Consider the following 23,220-nt stretch of genomic DNA (forward strand, 5'->3'; position numbering starts at 1 on the left):
GCGACCTGTGTAGTAGCTTTTAGAAAAACATTCAATAAAGTATTTCTTAAACCATTAATACATGCAACATTTACAGAAGCTTCACACTTTATTTCAGTTTTTGTTGCTCAATCAATTGAACAGGAGATGTACATCTTTTCCCTGTCTTTTTTTTAAGGCACAAATTATTGCTATCAATTACTTAAAATGAGCACGTAATGAAACCAATAATAGGCTACAGGAAAATTAGTAAGTACACCAAATTTACTCATCAAGCTGAAGTGGAAAAAACATTAAATCTGGATATTGGGTCTGCATGTGATCACAACTCAAACTAGAATATAGAGTATCTTAACAGTTCGAGGGGGAAAAAACTTCCAATATGTTAAGCCTAATTTATATTATTTTTTTCCCTTTAGGAGCTAGTATTATATTGCTGTAATGCAATGCTCCTACTTCTTTGGATTCTAGTAAAATAGTGTAGCAAAAAGAAGTATACAAGCTGAAATTTGTCTATACTGTATTGGTCTCTTTTCTATGGGTGTATGAACTTTCCAAATCATATTAATTTTTAATCAAAACATTTTGCAAATTTAAGACACCGGTATTAACAATTTTTTAAAAATCACTTTAGCAGCAACAAATCCAACTTTAAAAAGTTATGTTTGATTACATTCTTATTAATGAATTACTGTTGAATAAGCCATTGGGTAGATGACTTAAGTGAACCAATGATAGGTTTGTTCTCTTCATGACGTTAATATCAGGATCCACGCAAGAAAGTGACAGTACATGGAACAATTCAACAGAAGGGGACTATGCCAAATATTTCTGAACAAAACGTTCAAATGCATCGTATATGGCTTGCCTAAAAGAAAAAAGAAAATTAATTGTACTAATATTGAGATATCAGTTTCAATAAAGCTTTATATTATTTTACATTGTAAAATTCAACTTGAAGATGGTTGATGCTGTTACTATAAACTGCAACTTCATAGTTCATAACCAACTCAACACAGCAATCAGATTCTCACATGCAAATTATAATTCTACCTGCAAAATGGTTTGTGTACTTTAATAATTTATGAAGTACACCCCAACTGAGCCTTATTGCTAAAGCTAACTATACATTCCCCAATTGGCTGCCAGTTTTAACCATAATTATAGCCCAATTAAGAAATGTAAAGCAGTTAGAGATTTAATCCCTGCAAAATAAGAAACAAATGCAGATTGGTGGGCTTCCATAAAAGCCTCCCTCTTTACACAGACTGTCTGTTTTATCCAGATGCCCTAAGAGTGATGCTGTCCTATATTAGTCCAAATCTTTAAGGGTAATAAATCTAATCTGGCTAATTTCCAATAAATTTGTCTTTTAAGTGTTATTAATAAATATACACCATATACCTACTTGAGACACTCAGTGATTGGCTAGATAAATAACAAATCTTATTATAAATCAATGTATTATGCTTAACCACCTGGCAGGAAAATACATTTGGAGTATTGTGGATTAAATGAGACCAATAAGCTAAACTTAGTCATACCAAGATTAAGGTTACGTTAATGGGTAACTTTAATATTCCTAAGGGATGAAACTTAGACACCTGTAGATCTAGATTTATCATCAGAAGCCAATTCTGACCTTACTTGAATAGCCTGGCTACTAATTTCCTATTTAAATAGCTGCAATGTACTGTGCACAGAGCTGCCTTGCAAGATACTCCAGAAACTTCAATTAGAACAAAATACAGTAGAGGTAGCATGCTAGTACATCATCATCACTGGCTCTCAGCTGATTTCTGCACCCAATTCAAAATCCTGGCTTTAATAAAATTCCTTCTGAATATAGACAAAACATTCTATTTGCAAGAGGAAAATTATACGGGACTTCAGAACATTCTGTTCTTTCCCTGGACCACAGCAATCTGCCCAAGCCAGAAATGGTCCAGCACTTTTCCCAAAGTGTTTTGGAAAAGAACTAGACCACTCCTAGAATGGTCAAATCCAGAGGCGAAAAATGAATCTTCCAAAGCTCCCAGTAAAATGTTGTCTTTAACACACCCCTAATTACTACATATGCTGCACTCAGAGTATCAGAAAGAACAGTCTTCCAATACATTCCTGAGTCTGCCAAGGTCAGAAGTCTAGTATGAAAAAATGACAAAAATGACAGGCCTTTCTTTCAGTAATAACCCCTGGCTTAGAATAATGTTCTTAGAAAGGCCTACTTTTATTTTGTTATTAGAAAATTATTTATATTCTTACGTCTTTTAATTTCAATATATTTCAAGCAAGTGCATAATTATTTGAGTATATAAGCCAAAACGTAAAAGACCATTTTCAATTATATCAGCATTCTAGACCCTACTGATCCTTGGGGAAGTCCTACTCTCTTTACCACCACTTACAGGTTGCCAATTCATGGGGAGGTAAGCAGGCTTTCTTTGGTATGGCATGTGCTTTGTAGCGTGCAACTTCCTTACATGGATGTGTATAAGGCATTTTAAAAAGTATATTAATGTTTTATGTGGCCCTCTCAAGCCCTTAACTCTTTGTGGAGCTTGTTTTGTAATGAATTGTTTTTAATGGTATTACTACTTGATTAACATAATATAAAAACATACTACATAAACTGATTTTGAATGTTTAAATAAGTAGTATACAAATAATTTAAATGATTTTAACAGCAGCTAGACATGATTTTCAGTGCTTACTCTGAATGACTAACCTGAACAATCCTTGTTTGAAGAGATAAGCACTAACATGGCCTCCATCCAAGTATCTGATTTCACATCCTGGCCAAATTTCTTGAAGGCTACGCACTCCAGTTCTTGGAATATAGGCATCTTCCTTAGCTTGAACAACTATAATCAGTGTGGGGTCAACTGGAACTGAGAACAACGATTTCTTTGAAGATAAATTTATTAACTTTAGATTTAATAGCATGTTAGAAACATTTGTTGCATTACAGCATAATTCAATGAATGTTTATAATTACTTCAGTAGGTGGTAATATGGCCTCAATAACTGCATAAATAATGCTAACAGCTTATATTTGTATATAATAATATTAGAAAGCGTGAATCAGAAAAGATTCTAACACTAAAATTTCTGAAATGAAACGAGTTTTCTTGCCACTGCAAAAATAACTCATTATAGTCCATGGGGTATTAGGGTAGGGTCAATGGTGAAGTTGAATAAGCAGAGACCCTACAAACTGCCAAAGCTTAATATAATTAAACATAAATCAAATTTTGTTTTGAGCTTATCCTACCACTGGTTTTTGGAGTATGGCCCACATGCTATTTAGAATATGGCCCACGTGCCATTCTGATGCCCTGACGCAGAAAAAAAAATGTGTTCCATTATTTCAATACATTATATAGTCAGCTGCATAGCTCTGTTGAGATTTTGCTACCCTGATTAATCAAATTAAAAAAGCAAAATGATGGTGATCTCTATTAGTACTAGAATAAGGGATCTGACTCCACTTCCAAGGATATTATCCACTCAGTATTGTCCTTCCCCTAGCTCTAAACCAAATTTGTATGTTCAAAATGCACCCTCTAAGTTCCTTAATTGTTTAATTTAATTGTTTACTAAAACTGCAAAGCTGAAATTCATCCTGCATTCAATCTTATCTAGAAGAAGAAATCTTTATTGGGGTCAAAGACCAGTATATAATAAAAACTTAGTGGTATGCTCTGGTTTCTCTTCAGATTATATAAATGAAAATCTATATTTTGCATTATAATAGTACTGAATTAGATAGTTAGCAGTTATGTAACACTTCAAAGAAACTCCATTTATATATACATTAAAAAAATCTTTGATAACACCAACATTTGTTTTTTTATAGAAAGAAATACAAAGAATATAAGAGCAAAATTCAAGTTTAGTAGGTATGCACATATGGAAAAGGCAACTTAGAAAAAAATATATAATAAAAATTATGAACAGTGTTCAGAGATGGAGAATTATTAAATAGGATTATAAATTAATAAAGGACAGAGAAAATCTAAAACATGCTAAAATTAGTATATACCTGAAAAGTTAGCAACATGAGTACATTCATCCATTACTCCTTTCATGAATCGTAATGATTCCCTTTGTAAACTGTCACTTTTTCCACTTATCAGGTGCTTTTGTTCACTGGAAAAGTTAGTATTACTGCTGCTGGTTGAAAATGTCTGGTTTATGCACTGCATTTTGGGTGCATCTTGCACCAACAATCCTTCTGCTGAAGTACTTAGATTACTTCTGTTGGTACTAAGGCAGTGACCCACTTCTGAAGAAATAACTTTGCCTCCAATATCCAGGTTCAGAATACCGGAGTTGAGATCCAGATTACTCAAGCTGTCCACACTGCTTGGAGAATTTTTAACAAAGTCTTGTCCCATCTTGAATGAATCTGTCTGAATAAAAATATTTATTAAACTGAAACCAATTGTGTTATAATAGAGTTTTTGTTCAAGTTTTAATTGGGGTGGGAGTTATAGTTAAAAAATTAATTTAAACTCACTCCACAATATTCAAGCATTTGAATTATTTCTTCTTCATAAACACTCTGAGTATAATACTGTTTCTCTAGTTCTCTCCAGTTCACTGCCTTACTCAATACACCCTGAAATTAAAGAGAAAGCACGATGGATTATATACTACATGCACTATTTGAGAATCAGTTTTAATTATGCCAGGGTTTTACTTGTTAAATTTCCATCACACTGCAAATGTTTTCCTGGATTCAATAGCAAAGGAAAGGGTCAATAGTTCATATGATTTCCAAGCAACAAATCAATTTTAAAATGGAGGATTTGGGCAGGGTTTTTAAGACATTTTAAAAAGATCTAAGCATTTATGAAATTGCATCATAATCACAAGAAACAGGTACCTATTTCTATGTTACAATTAAATAAAGAGAGGTGTTTTTGAAGGATTTACATAATTATACACTAACTAAAAATGCATTACCGTAGTAAAAACACCAGAGGCTGTAGACCAGGAGAGACAAGGAACTAGTGGCAATGGTTTAGGCCAATTTGATACTGCTAATGATGCCATCTGTAAAACAGGTTAAGTTTTTTTTCCCATGAAATGTTTTTCAAAAATTATTAAGAAAAATTGCCATATAATTCATCTTTTAATTTCAGCTAAACATATCTCATGAAGACAAGCAATAGGATTTGAACATCACTAGTATTAATGCTTATCAAAGAAAAGTAGAGCAATGGATATAGCAGATACTATCTGTTGTTGTTTATTCGTTCAGTCGCTTCCAACTCTTTGTGACTTCATGGATCAGCCCATGCCAGAGCTTCCTGTGGTTGTTGCCACCCCCAGCACCCCCAAGGTCGAATCCGTTACTTCTAGAATATCATCCATCCATCTTGTCCTTGGTCAGCCCCTCTTCCTTTTGCCTTCCACTCTCCTTAGCATCAGCCATCTTCTCCAGGCTGTCCTGTCCTCTCATTATGCGGCCAAAGTACTTCAGTTTTGCCTTCAATATCATTCCCTCAAGTGAGCAGTCTGGCTTTATTTCCTGGAGTATGGACTGGTTTGATCTTCTTGCAGTACAAGGCACTCTCAGAATTTTCCTCCAACACCACCATTCAAAAGCATCTATCTTCCTTCACTCAGCCTTCCTTATGGTCCATCTCTTGCAGCGATATGTTACTACGGGGAACACCATTGCTTTAACTATGCGGACCTTTGTCGTCAGTGTCAGAAAATGCAAAAACCCAGCTTTTGCACTTTCTTCTTTCACCTTCGTCATGAGGCTCCTCAGTTCCTCCTCACTTTCAGCCATCAAAGTGGTATCATCAGCATATCTGAGATTGTTTATGTTTCTTCCAGCAATCTTAACCCCAGCCTTGGATTCATCCAGCCCAGCAAGTTGCATGATGTGTTCTGCATACAATTTGAATAGGTAGGGTGAGAGTATACAACCCTGCCATACTCCTTTCCCAATCTTAAACCAGTCCATTGTTCCGTGGCCTGTCCTTACCGTTGCCACTTGGTCGTTATACTGATTTCTCAGGAGGCAGACAAGATGACTTGGCATCCCCATACCGCTAAGAACTTGCCACAATTTGTTATGGTCCACATAGTCAAAGGCTTTAGAATAGTCAATAAAACAGAAATAGATGTTTTTTCTGAAACTCCCTGGCTTTTTCCATTATCCAGTGGATATTGGCAATTTGGTCCCTAGTTCCTCTGCCTTTTCTAAACCCAGCTTGTACATCTGGCAATTCTCGCTCCATGAACTGTTGGAATCTGAAATACACGTTCTTATAAAATATGCACTCTTATCTATTGAAGAAAAAGTTTGCATTCCTCAAATATATTAAGAGAAAAGCCTTACACTTGCTTTCCAAATATCCTTACTAAATGACATTCATAAGAAAGTTTATGTAAGATCACACATGAACAGAATATTTCCCATTTTATGTACAATACATGTAATATGGCACTAAAGAACATAAGTACTACTAAGAATTAAATTCCCCTTGAGTGAAGGTCAACCTCTGGTGATTATATATACACATATGTTACCCTTCCACTTTTTTGTGGGGAGGGTTGTTGTTACCATACAGAAGTGATTTTAAATGGTCTCGCATTTTTTGCAATTTTCCAATCTACCATACAGTCTGGGATTTCCAAGTAGTCTCCATGCCAGTACTAATTGGATCTGACCTTTTTTGTGATCACCCAAGTTCAGCTGGGTGCTACCATGTAGTAAAGGTAAAGGTAAAGGTTTCCCTTGACATAAAGTCCAGTCGTGTCCGACTCTAGGGGGCGGTGCTCATCTCCGTTTCAAAGCCTTGGAGCCGGTGTTGTCCATAGGACACTTCTGGGTCATGTGGCCAGCATGACTCACGGAACGCCGTTACTTTCCCGCCGAAGCGGTACCAATTAATCTACTCACATTTGCATGTTTTCGAACTGCTTGGTGTGCAGGAGCTGGGACGAGCAACGGGAGCTCACCCCGCCGCGCGGTTTCGAACCGCCGACCTTCCGATCGACAGCTCAGCGGTTTAACCCGCAGCGCCACCGCGTCCCTATGTGCTACCATGTACTTCAATTAAATTATTATTAATTAAACATTTAAGCTCTTACGTGTCCTCCCATGGATATGCCTGTCATCCCTAAAGGTCCATATCCTTCTTTTTCCAGCCAATGCAAAACAGCTGCTGATTCTAGTACAAGAGCTCCTCCCATCACAAATAGGTCAGAGACGTTTTTTAGACAGGATCTTCTTTCCTCCCAAAAGAAAGAAAAGCAAACTTGTATAAAGAAATATATTAACAGCAAGTTCGTATATTTATCTATTTCATTAAAACAGGTTAAAAGACAGTATGCTAAAAATACTTGGATAGGGAAAGCTATCAGACTATGATTGCATTCAGGTGACATGACCTTGCTATCTATTATTTGGCTGCAAATACACCCAAGAGCTGCTGCTTTGAAATCCTGCTGTGAAACACCCATAGATTGGTATCTGATTGTTTCTTACTCAAACATGGCAAAAGGGGATCAGTTAAAGCAGTAATACTTATCTAGACCAGTCAGCACAAGAAAGCCATTTAAACCAGATTTCAAAACAGTAATATAATTACTCTTTATGGTTAATAAATTTGTGTTTTCTTCATTTAGATAAAGAAACATACCATATTATCACAGTAATTGTACATGCCAAAAGAAAACACCATGGACTTTAACCCCATATAAGCTAAAAGTATAGTATTAATGTGCTACAATTTTGAACAACTTTTGTCATGTTTTCAGATAAATTATTATACTTTTCTAAGCAACAGTATAGCACATTTGTTTACTATAGGAACAGTAAGTTTTACTGAACCTCTTCTAGGTTCCAACAGTGGATAGATCTGGTGTCTCAAGAGAATCCAGCATTGTAGACAAAAGCACAAAAATAATAATTCTTGCAGGATTCTGTTTAGAGAATTGATTACTTCTGAATTTCTCTAAATTACCACTATTTATTCAATAGGCAGAGAAAGGAATCACATGAAGAACCACCATCTTTAGTATTTACTGTGAAATGTAGTACCCACACTTTTGAACCATGTAATATTCAATTGCTGAGAATAAGCATTTAGGGCAATAGATTAAAGCAGAATCAGTGTCTCTGATGCTGGAGCATGTTTTCCATCAGGTATGACTCATTGACTATGCTGACTGGGGCTAATGAGAGTTAGGATCTGAATAATCACAAGATTAACATTCTGGCAGAAAATATTCAAAATGAAAATGTTCCCCAAGTCATTTCATAGTCAAACTTCAGTAGTGTGTGGTCTCTGAATAGATGAATTGCAATATTTGCATTCTGCATTAAAATGTCTTGAATTTTTCCATAACATGATCACAAAATGATTGAAGACACATGAAGATGCATTAGAATTAAGAATAGACATCTCTGCATATTATTAAAAGCTGTTATTGGCAAAGAAGGAAGGATAGTTAGCAAACTGTGATGCAATTATAATACTTACAATTGATCCTTAGGTTTTCTGTACCCATGTATAGACAGATGCAAGTTTAAGGAAGTAATGTGAACTATTTTGAAAAATTCTTTAACATTTCTATTTCTTTACTTTAAATCAAATAAACCACTTGTTAAAATAGTTAAGAATTCATATTTAATTAATGCAACAAATGCTAACTCGCTAGGCTAGGACCACTTAAATAATTTCCTAAATATACCAATTTTAAAAAATGAAGTGTGATTTGTCATGAGGGTGGGCTGCAAAATGTCAGTACAAGACTCCCAACCTCCAGCAGATTACTATAGCCTATAGTTTCTATAGTTTCAGTGAATTTTTAAACTACTTATCTATATCAGAATCACACAGATTTATGTTTCACACATTGTGATGCAATTCTCCTATTACTATATTGATATTTGAATTCAATAGGTCACTTTCTCCTCTGTATTCAAAGGTATTCAGTACTCAAAATAAAAAGGATATAATAGGGGTTTTCTAACAATAATGAAGCCATACAGGCCTCTTTGATCATTGGACGGGCCATTAAGGTTCGTCTTCTCCAAAAGTACTAAAAAGACAGAGTCAAATAAAGCTAAATTAAATAGTACCAATGTAACAGTATTAAGAAACCATTACTAAACAACATTGAAGCTTACATGATCTCCAGTGCCTGCTAAATGAATACAAACAGGTTTGTACTTGCTGTTCCATTTCTTTGGTACTATAAATTGAAACCTATGAAAGGAAAGGAAATAATTAAAAACCTATTTAAGTTAAATAGACAAATTATCATATATGTTTCACAATGCGTATGCATTTTATCACTTTATCATATTTAGTCCATAACTTACCTAGTTCTATAAGTAATGTCCTAACTTATAGTATATGTTTATTTTTACCTTGCAGTAATTGATTCTGATGGCATGATATCAGGAACATAATGCGCCAAAGGAGAAATGAAGTGTCCATCAAGGATCTTGCATTCTGATTGCTCCTCAACCTATAGAGCATTGTATTTTTATAGTTACTATCAAAGTTTTATGGAAAAAATGCAAGTTCTGCTAAACAGAAGTACCATTCACAAAAGCTATGCTGAATTAATACACTGAGCTAAGCAAGTATTTGTTTAACTAGAGTTTACCAAATATTAATATACAACTCATTAAGACAAACCAAGTAAACTCATTAAGACAAACCAAACCACTTTTTGATGGTATACTGCTTTAGCTCAAGGTATGAATCCAGTTAATATTTTCTGCCAATTTCTCTCACCTTTTCACAAGCAAACCCCATCTCCACCAATTTTAGAAGCAGGAGAAACCTTTCTAGCTTTGCTGGTGATTAAGCTCAAGTCCATATTGCATTTTGTTAGCTTGCGTAGGGGTAAGAGAAATTTGGATGGAAAGGAAGTGCTCCTACCTTCAAAATTTTCCTGAATATAATTTCAAAATTCTTAATCAGATGTACATCTATAATCATCCTTACCAACAGCTAATGAATAAAGAAGTACTGGTGGCTTCCAAGAATGTAATATTTTCCTGTTAAGATCTGGACTGGCCAATTCAGAGTATCTGTTGAATAGTCACATGGTCATAACCCAAAAGTCATAAACTACTGCAAAAACTACAGGTTTTGGAGTACTAATGCTTTGTATACAAATAACAACAAGCTCCTAGTAACTTAATCAAATCTGAGGTAAACAAATATAAATAACAGCTTTTTTGTCATAGTTGACTTTAAGATTGTTTAATTTATTTATTATTTATCTATTATTAAATTTCTCTACTCCCATCTTGTATATAACGACTCTGAGCGGTTTACAGATAATTGCTGCTCCATAATAAAATAGCTATAGTGAATGAAGAAATTCATAATCACAACTCCACTCATCTGCAGCAGTTTCTTAAAACTAAATATGACTTCAGAACTACTCTAGCATTTTTTGGTTTTGCAAAATTTGTCAGCTTTGTAGATATAAAATTCCCTGCTGAACAATGAATTTTGTGTAGAAGCAGCTCCAAGTACTATTAAGAGTGAATTCCCATAGTAGTACAAATTCGCAAATAGCATTTTTTAAACCCTACTAGATATCAGACATTTTTTATTATTTATTATAAGCCGTTATTTCTCCTAAATAACTTAGTGAGAGATTTAAGTGAACATTGTGTGTGTCTGTGCCTTCGAGTCAGTATTGACTCCTGGTGAATACCTGGCAATCCGGTATACCACAGTCTTCCTGTTTTTAGAAGACAATACAGGTACTCCTCAGTTAACAAGCATTCGTTCAGTTACCGAAGTTATGACAGCACTGAGTGGTACTTACAACCGGTCCTCAACGTTCTGGCCATCCCAGCACCCCTGCAGTCATGTGATCATGATCTGGGCATGTCATGAGTAAGGATGGCGAGCAGGGGGCTCCCTTCCAGACTGTTAAGCGCATGCGTAGCACTGAGGAATTGGTGAGCCATTTCAAGAGGCACAGATTGGGACCGCCTTAACCTGCGGGGTTTATATGGCTGGGTTTTTCCCACGCTTGTTCAGTTTGTTAGGATTACTGTTATGTATTAGCAATAAAACATTAGAGACCAGTTCCCTGTCTCAGAGTGTTTCCTGGGAGTCAGGACAGGGCATTCGGCAACCGGCTTGCACTTATGATGGTTGCAACATCCCAAGATCATGTGATCACCAATTACAACCTTCCCCGCCAGCTTCCCACAAACAAAGTCAATGGGCAGCTGCTTGGGTAAGTCTTCCACACTGTCAGGCCCAGCCCAAGAACAACGAAGAGTCAGTCCATTCAAACTCCAATTCTTTATTTGCTCACACCATATAGACAGAATCTTGCCAGACTAAAGCCATCCTACCTAACCTAAGGGGAAATAACCTGGGAGACTCTAGGACGGGCTATCCTGAACCTCTTCGTTTCCCCACCATTGCCTCCCGGACTGTGCCTCCTCTTATCTCCCCCACCTCCTTGGAATGTGATCCCTCCTTCCTGGGAACCAGCAGCACTGCCAAAATCCACCACATCCACCCATAGTAGCTACCCCAAGCCTTGTGGGCCTTGTGCTGTGTTGGCCCCTCGCACACCCTCTCCTGCCTGGCAACAGCCACCCCAAGCCTCGCTGCGCTTGCACCATGCCACACCGGCCACCTGCGCACCCTCCCCCACTCAGCAGCAGCCATTTACCTGCCTGCCTGCTTGCGAGCTGCCTGGGACTTGCAACTTCCTGCTGGCTTCCCCACTGACTTTGATAGTTGAAACCGGCAGGAAGCTGCAAGGACATCCTCCCTTAATGACACACAAACCTTGATTAACGATGGCAACAGGGACTGCCCACAGTCATGACATTTTATGACATTGCTTAGTGACAGAAATTCCAGTCCCAACTACCATCATTAACCAAGGATTACCTGTATCAATACCAATCTGTACACACAGCAGGTATTTTATGTTGAACTGGTATCATTTTAAAATTATTTTATTTCCAGCAAAGTTTAAGATCAATGCAAATTATGTTACCTTCTAGCATCCTGTCCATCAATAATAGCATGAGATGGAAGAAATATAAGATAAACTACAGGTGACTGTAGTGATTTTTTCCAAAACAGATAAATCTGTTTAATAATGTATACCTTATCAAATACAAGTTTTTTTTCTTCTTTATGTATATTTATTGTCAACCCTTAATACTTCTGTTTTGAATAAATGGTTATGAATAATCAAAATCAATCCATGTATAATGATTCATTTTCAGTACCTTATTAATGTGCACAGGATAATCCCTTGGAACAAGATTTTGACATTTTTCCCTGTTTCCAATAATCTTTCTGAATTCAAATATTCTGTTAAAAATAGGAATTAGTTGCAGATATTATGAACAAAAAAGACTACATACTATAAATATGTAATTATAAAAGTATAAAATTGACTATGTCAGGTCTGCTATTACTTCTATTTCCCATACTCCCTCTTGCTGTTGCTTTTAATGAACTCTTCTACAGAAACTTTGCCGAAATTCGCTGCTTTTTGCTCAACTTGAACCTATAAGCTATTGTCCTTTACATCTGTATAATATAATTGCAGAGTTTACCTCAACTAAGGGTACCAAAAATGCTTTGGGGTGGACACATCAAATATTTACCTTTAGAATACTATTTATAACTACCTTTTTAAGTCTTCTGGTCTTCCCCATCCTTGAATGAAAAGCTTAGTGAGAAGTAGACGCCTATATAAGACATCTAGCTTGCTCACACCCATTAGCAAAACACATCTAGGAAAAAATATATAAATATTCATATCAAAAGTATATTGATTTCTTTACATGAACTGAAACTGTACAGCTTTGTCAACAAGAAAAACAAAAGCTAATGATAAATACCTGAACCCTGAAAAAAAATCGTATATACAAGAAAGGGATGAACCAGTTTCATCCAGCTGTTAAAGAGACTGACCCCTCATGGGATACCATGAATTCTAGTACTACCTTAGGCATGGGAGCCACCTGGGTGACTTTGACCAATCACGCCTTTTCAATCCTAGGAAGAAGGGATTGGCAAGCCAATTCCAAAAATGTTGCCAAAACAGTAGAGACTTGGCCTTGTAATCACAGTTAAGAGTTACTCATGAACTATGATAACAACAGTACAAGAAAGGAATTAGATAGTAACATTTACTAGCATTTATATCTGATGACCTTTCAACAACATGTGTCAGCTTTTTCTGCAGTTACAATATAAAAATAAATGTTCAGTTAAAAAGGTATCACCCTAAACCAATATACTGTATGGCACTGTTTAGCAAATGTAAGACTTTAATATACATATGGGTTTCAGCATGCATTGTAGAATTCATGAACAAACATCAACCTTTGAACACTGAAAAACTAAGAAGAAACATTTTTTTTTTCATAATTCTCTCCAGTAGTAGTGTCGGTTCCAAAATTCTGTAGTTGAGATACAATATATTCTTTATAATCATTCAACCTGTGGAATAAGGGATGATGAAAGAATGCCAGCCTTTCTCTTAGTTCTACTACAGATTGTTACTTCTATATACAGAGTGTATATATCAGAAAGCATTTGGAACTCAGTTGACAGGATGTTAGGAAAAAATGAAGTAATTCTCAGATGGGAGCAGAAAAAGCAGCAGATCCTTTATATTAATTACCATGACTGGATGGTATAAATGAGGTAAGATCAAGTTGTATGCCTTGGCCCAGTATATCATCTAACTTCTTGGGGGACTACTTCAAAATGATTTTTCTATGGGAACCAACACTTGAAGTTCCAGCTTCTTGGGAAAAGTGCAGGGTGGCCAAAACAGAACAATGTTTACAATCAGATGCGAAGAAGATAGAAACAATCCTTTTGGCTCTAATTCTCCTTTCCTCTGAAATTCCTAAAGGGCTGGAACTTCAAATGCTGATAAAATAAGGCCAACTATTATTATAATGTAAATTATATAGTTCATTCCTGCACAGCAATTTATCAGTTTTGCTTGACAAACTTAATGCTAACAATAATTAACGACTAGGATACAGATAGTTAAAAGAGCAGTGCTTGCTGTTGCATATGCAACATACCAACAGAGCCAATTAATTTTAGGAACTGAATCCTAGTGGATTGACAAACTGAAACCCCACCAAGAGTTCAAACAGTTGCAGATAGAAAATATGTTATAACCATAGGAGAAGCTACAAGATTTTTTTTATGAGTAGGGAATACAGATGGACCTTGAGAGGCCCTGCTTCAAAAGCCTCTTTAAAAACAAGATTTTAGCAATATGACTGAAAATGGTTTTTGTTTACAACAGGGATAAGTAAAAACAGGTAGATTTTTAAAAAGTATTGGTTTAGAAATTCATATGCTATGTATTTTTTAATTAACTGCAATACATTTTGATGTGAAAAATACTTCTCTTTGTAATTAGTACATAGCTTCTCACAGTAGTGTTTAACAGAAAATTATTAAATAAATGGTGAATCACTTCAGATTTTCCAAAACTGTAGATGAAAACTGTGTACAGGTATTCCTAGCTTAATAACCATAACTGGGACAGGAATTTTTGTTGTTAAGTGAAGTGGCCGTTAGGAAAAACATCATGTAACTGGTAGTCCTGGTTGCAGTTGTTAGGCAAGGTTTCTCCCGCCCTGCTGTGCCTCACCTCCACTTCAACTCCCCCCACCTGCCTATCTCCCCCCATCTCTGCCCTTTTGGCTGCCCTGCACATTACTGCCCCTGCTGCCCCAAGCTGACCTTTGCTGTCTTCTTCCTCCTGCTGTTGACGAGGCAGCTGCTGGCCCTTCGCGAGGTGGCCTCACGAAGGGCCAGTAGCTGCCTTGGCTGGGCGCACCTCATCACAGCAGGAAGAGGAAGACAGTGAAGGTCACCTGTGGACGGCTGCTGTGTCCAGCTGACCTTCACCGTTTTCCTCCTCCTGCAAACGAGACACGCCTGGCCAGAGAATGGGGTGCTCTATTTGGAGAGTGGCAGGCACGCCCCTTTCTTGCAATGTCTTGGAAGACTTCAGAATCTTTCCAAAGGATTTCAAAAGCAGAGCATGTGGGCAACGGGGTATGATATTTGGAGAATGGCACGAGTGGCCTTGGGAAGAAGGGATGGCATGGCCAGCAGCAGCTTCGCATAAGGCAGGCCAGGTGTGCCTTGTCAGCAGTGGAAAATAGTGAAGGTCAGCTGGGCATGGCAGGGCCTGCAAAGCACAGGGCGGTGGGGCAGCTGGGGCTTTGCGCCATGGTGCAGGGCTTGAGGCAGCACTCAGCAGCAGCGCTAGCTGCGCCGGGACTGAAGTAGAAGCCTGGGGGCAGTGGTGGCCGACTGAGACTGCTGAAGGCCCCAGACCTCTAATTTAGCCCCAGCATTGTTGCCACTGCCACTGCCACTGAGGATTGTGCAGGGCAGCCAAAAGGGCAGAGATGGGGAGATAGGCAGGTGGGGGGAGTTGAAGCAAAGGTGAGCACAGTAAGGATGGAGAAGCATGAGGCACTCACCTAACGACGGTGTCGTCATGGCCTAACGACTGCAACTGGGACTACTGGAATTGCCGTTGCTAAGTGGTGTGATTACATGATGTTTTACCTAACAACTGCATCACTTAGTGACAGAAATTCCAGTCCCAATTATAGTTATAAGTTGAGGACTACCTGTAATTTACCTAGCTAGATGAGTATTTTAAAGCATGTATGGCACACATTAAAAGTTACAATTTTACATTCTCCACTGATATTTTAAACAAAGTGACTACATTCATCCGCTGTTAGATAAATAAAAGCTACCTGTGATGGCCTCAGAACCAGGCTCCGAGATGCAGGGGAATCAGGTCTCACCAGGCACTGCACCTACTGATTCAATGGCCACTGAGCCCAACACTGATACCATTTTTTTATAATAAACTTTATTAAATTTCAGAATATAAATAAAACATATCAGAATAGAGAGAGCTTGAAGAACGAAAAAAGAACTTAAAAGTGCAGAAACAAAAAAAAGGGATAGAAAAAAGTGACTTCTGACTATCTTCAGTACAGATACAAGCATAAAAATACATTAACCTCTTACGCTATTTTATCTATAAAACAGATTATTTCTATATTCTTATACAATCCTAATCGTCAAATCTCAAGATTAAAACTTCATTTTTTTCAGTTTCAAGCAAAAAGTCCAAAAATGGTTTCCATGTAGAAACAGACAAATTATTTTCTTTAATCAATGCAGTCAGTTTCACCATCTCTGCCAGCTCCATTAATTTTACCATCCATTCTTCTACTGTAGGAATTTGTAAACACATAGTATTGTGTTCTCTCCCTTCACTGAAGCCAAGACACAATACTACCATATGAAGACTCAACACTGCATAAGTGTGTTTGTGTTTGTATTCAATATCATTAAGAATTGTACTCACTCTGAATGTTCTGCCCAACTACTACTATAAATTTAATCCATCATTTAATTCAGGACTCTTGATTCAAGAGTATTAATGCATATTCAGATCTAAAAAATATAAATGGCATGCAGATAGTCCTCCTTTAGTAACTACCTAGATTAGCAACCGTTCACAGTTACGACAGTGATGAAAAAATAAATTTATAACCAATCCTCAAATTTACGACCTTCACAGGTCTATAAAGCAAAGGAAAATGGAAGTAAGATCATAAGCACACAGTTTCACTTAGTGACCACTTCACTTAACAACCAAGTTGCTAGTCCCAATTTTACTTGCTAAATGAGGACTACCTGTATTCAATACTATGTTTTTGCTGGTAGAACGTCATTCTTCACTGGAACAGAGCTTTTCTTCGCCCTATCACAAGAATGCTTCCTATCTGACCTAGAAAGTCAGTACACAGCACAGAGCAAATTTAGAACACACAAAAGAATGAAGAGAAAAAGAGCTATGAAAGTTCCAAAGTACAAACAATAATTGTCATGATCGCTGTTGCGATGTTTGTGACATCGCAACGGCTCGCATGACAATACAAGAATATGGGTCCCTGGCTGATAAGGCAAGGGCAATAGAGAAACACAAAAAGCAGTAATGGGTCTAAAGAAACAATGTAACGACCGAGGCGGCAACCCAGGAAGCAACAATAAAAGGTAACTGACAAGAAATTGAATGACAACCAAACAGGAGAGACGCGCCCGGGCTTTCGAGGAATTAGAAGCCTGATCGCCCGGCAATGGATCATCACCGCACAGGAAGGCGATTGAGGCGATGCCCAGGGTGCAGGGGGCTGGACGACCTCTCACCTGGCAAGGACGAACTGGTGGGACTCGTGGGGCGCACCTGGAGTAAGGGGGGGTGGAGCGCTGACCGGCGCGGGCTATTTAAATCCCGTTCCGGCGCGCTCCCCTCACTCTCAGCTTTCTAAGGGCATGCATTCTATTCCCAAATAAAACCAGAACCTAAAGTCTACTCTAGCGTCTGTGTTTTTATTGGGTCTCAGGCAGAGCCTGACAATAATCCATTCACATTACATTTTAATAATACTAATTTATTAAACGTGTATGCCACCTGACTTGTCCTCTACAATAAAAATCTAAATATGTGAACAGAGCTATAACAAAATCAGCACAATGCATACCTACATAGCTCATTTTTCAATTCAATATTACCCAAATCAATTTAAACTGCAGACAAATTCAATTTGTCTAAAATCACTTACATTCATAATAACATTAATGAATTTTTTTTTTAAATTAAAAACTGATAATTTTTTTAGAAAACTTTATTAAAATATTTTCAAAATATACATAAAAAACTAAAAAGACTGAAAGAAACCTACAAAGAAAGAAACAGAACTAAAAAAGTGTGAAAAAACACAAAACAAACTACTACGAAATGACTTCCAACTTCCTACAACAAAGATATACATAAAATCAATATCAATCTCTTACTCTAATTCATATTATAGTAAACATTTCTATAAAGCATTTAGATTCTCATTATTACATTCCCTTCTAAAACAAGATTACCCTCCCAATTAAAGAAAAACATATAAAACCCTTCAAACATAATCTGGAACCTAATATAGTAACAAATGCTCCTTCACTATAATTTGCTCCTATCTGCCAACTAAACTAACATTAACCAAAAATATAAGAATTATCCAAACAGCATAAATATTTATCTAAACCCTTAAAAAGCCATCCTGATAACATTTAAACAATAACCTAACCTAAATGTAGGAATTTTCAAAACAGCATAACCATTTATCCAAACCTTTAAGAAACCATCCTGATAAACACATTTATACAATTATCCCAGTTCAAACTAAACCAAGGCATTTACATGTCTCAGTATTATGTACAGAGCTTTCTTGTCACTTTCAAATTCTACAACCTGCTTTTAAAAGCCCAAGGATTGATCCAAATTCTTCTGGCCTGTAGAATTTAATTCTCTTTCTTGATCATGGTGTGGTGGCAACACAGTCTTCCTATCTTCAACTTTCAACAACTCAATTTTCCTTTGACTATTTAAATGTAAGTCACCAATTCTCATCTTTTTCTTTGGAGAAACCACTTTACTCTTAAGGTAGTTTTCAGCCTTATCAGTTTCTCTTTATTCTTGTGACAATTTGGACTCCACAAATTCTGAGAAATGCTCCAAGACTTGAATAACAGCATTGTAGAGATCTTTAAATATCAAATTAATTTCCTCCATATTTCTTAACAGTAAGATAGATTATGGCACCCTCTACTGCCTCAGGAAGGTAAAGTCATTAACGCTGTAACTGAACACTCTCTCCAGCCTTATCTCCAGTGTGGCCAATCAGGAAAATAAAAAGTAATAACAAATAGCATTGCCATGGGAAAGTGAAAGCAAATAGATCAGAACTCCAATCTACAGATTCAACAAAGAAAATAAAGTTTTATATTCTGCAAAAATCACTTTAATAAAAAAAGCAATAAAAAAGCAAAATTCTTTAAATCTCAATTTAACAAATTATATATAAAAAACCAAATTACCAAATTAATACAGTAATTTTCAAAAATAATGAGTCACCAAGAGATTCCTCATTTCTTTGTTGTAGAAAGCCTCTCTTTGGTAAAATTTAAACAAAAAAACTTAGTGCTATAGAAATGGGGTGGGCAGCTTTAAGGTCCATTTTGGCTTCAGAGCAGTTTGGGAAGATGACAGCCCTGCCTCCCAGCTGATTGCTTACCAGTTGATCATGAAATGCCATTTTGTGGTCTTCTGGCTGTGACCAGCTGTCCGGAGAACACATGGGGTGATTCCTGGGGTTCTCCTTAATCTGGAGAATGCTTCTGGGCTCCAAGGAAGCCTGCCTGAGCCCAAGAAAAAACACCACTCTGGCAGGTCAGTCCACAGACAGCGGAAAATAAAACAGCTCAAGCTGCCATTGTCCCCACCGGAAGTCTCAAGAACTGGTAAAATATTTTTGCCTAACTGGAATATTTAATTTCTAATAAATAAATGGAAGAAAATAATTCTTACTTAATTTTGGAATAGTTCTTAAACTATAAGTTATTAAGATTTACAGCAGTTGTTAAACCACAGATAGGTTTAATAGTTATATTTCTTCATTATATTACTGAAGTGTACTATTTTCATGAGTGGGAACTTTTTCTTTTAGCTAAATATAAATGCCAGTATGGTGTTCATCTTAGAACAGAAAATGGTGAAACCAAGTGGTTCAAAATCGGAAAAGGTGTGTGGCAAGGTTGTATATTTTGACCCTACTTATTCAATGTGTACGCTAAACAAATAATTCGAGAAGCAGGAATGTACGAAGAACGGGGTATCAGAATTGGTGGAAGACTCATTAACAACCTGCAATATGCAGATGATACAACTTTGCTTGTTGGAAGTGAAGAAGACTTGAAGTACTTGCTGATGAAGATAAAAGATTGTAGTCAGCAATATGGACTACACCTGAATGTGAAGAAGACAAAGATACTCACAAATGGACCAATAAACAATGTCACAATAAATGGAGAAGAAATTGAAGCCGTCAACAATTTCAGTCTACTCGGATCAACGATAAATGCCAAGGGAAGTAGTAATCAAGAAATCAAACGACGTATCGTGCTGGGAAAATCTGCCATCAAAGACCTATCTAAATTTTTCAGAAGTAAAGACGTCAGTTTAAAAACAAAGGTGTGTCTGACTCACACCATGGTCTTCTCAATTGCCACATATGCCTATGAAAGTTGGATATTAAAAAATGAAGATAGAAGAATTGATGCATTCAAATTGTGGTGTTGGCGAAGATTACTGAAAATACCATGGACAGCCAGAAGAACAAACAAATCAGTTTTAGAAGAAATACAACCAGAATATACCCTAGAGGCGAAGATAACTAGGCTTAGACTCTCATACTTTGGGCACATCATCAGGAAAGACCAATCGCTTGAAAAGGACATCATGTTTGGTAAAGTCAAGGTTCAGCAGAAAAGAGGAAGACCTTCCAGTTTGGAGAGGCTGTGTGGGTGGGGAGGACTTACCCCAGTGACCTGCGACCTTCCCTGATGGCTTCCCCGTTGACTCTCCCTGGGGAAAGCCAGCATGGAAGGTTGCAAATGGCGATCACACGATCGTGGGGCGCTGCAACTGGCCGTAAGTGCAAGCTAGCTGCCAAGTGCCCAGACTGCGATCACATGACTGCAAAGGTGCTGGGACAGCCAGAACTCCGAGGACTGATTGTAATCACGATTTCTTCAGCACCGTTGTAACTCTGAATGGACACTGAACAAATAGTTGTAAGTTGAGGACTACCGTACAGGCAGTCCTCACTTATCACAATTGGGATCAGAATTTCAGTTGCTAAGCAAAACCGCCATTAAGCAAATCCAACCCAATTTTACAAGCTGTTTTGCAGCGGCCATTAAGCAAATCACTGCAGGGGTTAAGCGAACCACGTAGTCATTAAGTGGATCACGTGGTTCCCTGTTGATTTTGCTTTTCAGAAGCCAGCCAGGAAGGTTGAAAATGGTCATAAATGCGAACTGGTTGCAAAGCTCCCAAATTGTGATCATGTGACTGCAGGGACGCTGCGACAGGCCTAAGTGTGAGAACTGGCTGTAAGTCTTTTTTTTTTCCAACACCCCTTTAAGTCCAAACCATTGTTAAACAAATGGTTGTTAAGTCAGGACTACCTGTAAGGTATTTTATATTTATTATCTTTTGTTCAAAATCTATTTCTATATCTGAAAAGGCTGCTTAATTCTGGTTCCAAGACTACAAGTTCTGCATAGCCAGTAAAAATTGGCCTCCTTTAAATATCACATTTAGCCCTGATACTTGAGAAAAAGAAAAAAAAGGTTTCTCCCAAAGGGTCAGAATATAGTTATGGGACATCCCTTTCAAATTCCTAAGACAGAATTCAATAGTATACTTTTGCTAACAGGATAATTTTCTCTCTCCACTGAAGCCCTTAACATGCTCTCAAAATCTACTCCAGAGGTAGTTCTCAGGACTCTGCAAAGGAAATCTCAAGAATTAACAGGAGCCATTGGACTATGAGAATAGTTAAGTCACATTGCATAAGCAAACGTCCAGTCTGAATTAATGGTTTCTGCCCCAAATTCTAGTGCATCCATCCTTATGTGATCACAGCACTAAGACAAATGGGACTTAGTAGACATGCACTGTATTGTGCTGCAAATCTGAATATGTAAAAGCAACTTTAAATATACATAAATGTTACTGGGTTCTGTCTTGTATTTGCCTGCAGTACTTGTAAAGAAAGTATTTGTAATTTTCTTGGTTGATGGTCTACCAAAATTATTCATAGTAATAAAATGCTCCTAATGTCTAAGGCACAGATATATTGAAGTAGTACACAACATTACTACATTGAAAAGAAAATAACATAGTTAAGAATGATATATATTGCCATAAGCAATTTGATAACCGCTACATAAACAATACAGCATCAGTATTCCTATGCTGAGGTATAATTCAATTAAATCAATGGCAATCTAAAGTGAGGAATATAGTATAACAACCTTGAAAACAGCATGATAAATAGTATTTAAATAACAGAAAGGAATAAAGATCCCATTTTTCCATATTCAAAGATATGTTTCTCGCAAAGTTCTCAGCTAGTAGCTGATAATTCTAAAATGCATTTTATATAATGACACTGTTTGTTCCTACCTGTCAATCTTGGTAGTTCAATCCTGTTCAGTATGTTCATTGTATCTGTTGGTTCAAATGAGACAAAGCCCAAATGCTGTTCAGAGTATTAGTAAATGATTTACTATGAGACATTATGCTATCTAAAAAGCATCATCAATGAGACATCCTCGGAGTAAATCTTGCAATTTTTTAAGATGTACATGTGATATAAGCAGTATTACTTTTTAAACCTGATTCCAAGCAAATTTACATAGCTTGTTCAAGTAGCACTGAAAGATTACCTGAGCTAATTCATTCATGACAGTATTATCATTACTTTGTTCAAATGAAGCTCCAATGGGCAAAAATAAAGCTTTGTACAGTATACATAAAAGAGGTGTCAACTTGTCCTGCCCATGAAGTACATCCTCAGCCAAATCACCACCATGCTTTGGCAAGTGACAATACTGCAAGGGTTCAAACCCCTAAGTCATCACATTATAGCAGCACAATCCAACATAACCGCCCGCCCCAGTTGACCTCATGGCACGTGATAGGCCCATTCCCAAATCAGCGTATAAAGGACTGCTGTCTAACTCACGAAAAAGCACAGGAGAGATTTGCCGTAAAATTAAATCGCCTAAAAATTAATTTGGCCTATTGGCAGTCCACCCTTTTCCTCCAGAAGGCTTGGAAAAGGAAATATCATCCTGGATAGCCTCCTCTCTATGTAAAACTCGTCCTGTCGTTTGTTCGCTATTCAGTTTTTACATCAGAGGTGACCGTAACTGGCTCCACTATTTCTCACGATCACGACGTTAAGAGACCACAATCTCGGAAGGCGTCAGACGGCATGCCAACCCCCCTCGGACAAAAGAGTGAACCTACGAGAAAACCAGGAGAAGTCCAGAGCAGCAGCTTTTCGGAACGCCCTTGCTCTAGACTCGTCCCCTCTCGCTGTCTATTTCCTCCATTCCCGCCGCCAAACACACGCCATTCAACGTCCCGCCCGACTGAATGAGAGGGGGTGGAGAAACACTTCGAAGGTCGTCGCTTCCCGTTTTTCCCCTCTCGCGAGAAGCACCACAACCTCAATGACGCTTTTAAAAGCGAGGGGCGAGACGTAGGCTGTTACCTCCA

General features: G+C 37.3%; 1 protein-coding gene across 4 annotated transcripts; it reads right to left on the minus strand.

The window, feature by feature from the left end:
* Positions 1–69: 69 nt before the first annotated feature.
* On the minus strand, positions 70–23,101 carry ABHD18 (abhydrolase domain containing 18). 4 transcript variants are annotated; one of them, XM_063309760.1, is made up of 14 exons: positions 22,969–23,100; positions 22,120–22,164; positions 12,653–12,757; positions 12,245–12,329; positions 9,383–9,483; positions 9,140–9,218; positions 8,965–9,051; positions 8,490–8,515; positions 7,096–7,234; positions 4,951–5,040; positions 4,502–4,603; positions 4,025–4,394; positions 2,708–2,870; positions 70–847 (listed from the first exon to the last, which is right to left on the minus strand). In XM_063309760.1, exons 3-14 carry the CDS (start codon positions 12,742–12,744, stop codon positions 796–798), a joined length of 1,386 nt encoding a protein of 461 aa, XP_063165830.1. In that variant the 5' UTR covers positions 12,745–12,757; positions 22,120–22,164; positions 22,969–23,100; the 3' UTR covers positions 70–795. The 4 variants fall into 4 exon arrangements, with proteins under 4 accessions (XP_063165830.1, XP_063165831.1, XP_063165832.1 ...); XM_063309761.1 differs by lacking the exon at positions 22,120–22,164 and having other exon boundaries at positions 22,969–23,101; XM_063309762.1 differs by lacking the exons at positions 22,120–22,164; positions 22,969–23,100 and having other exon boundaries at positions 12,629–12,709.
* Positions 23,102–23,220: the final 119 nt, after the last annotated feature.

The sequence above is a fragment of the Candoia aspera genome, chromosome 8 (genome assembly GCF_035149785.1).
Source record: "Candoia aspera isolate rCanAsp1 chromosome 8, rCanAsp1.hap2, whole genome shotgun sequence".
NCBI lineage: Eukaryota > Metazoa > Chordata > Lepidosauria > Squamata > Boidae > Candoia > Candoia aspera.

Bases quoted from the DNA above. Each gene is read 5' to 3' on its own strand.
- ABHD18 (XM_063309761.1), bottom strand. From the start codon at position 12,744: ATGGGTGTGAGCAAGCTAGATGTCTTATATAGGCGTCTACTTCTCACT. The intron at 9,484-12,244 runs GTACTGAAAATG...AATGCTCTATAG, and splicing joins ATCCTGTGCACATTAATAAG to GTTGAGGAGCAATCAGAATG. The intron at 5,041-7,095 runs GTAAGAGCTTAA...CCTGTTTTACAG, and splicing joins GCATATCCATGGGAGGACAC to ATGGCATCATTAGCAGTATC.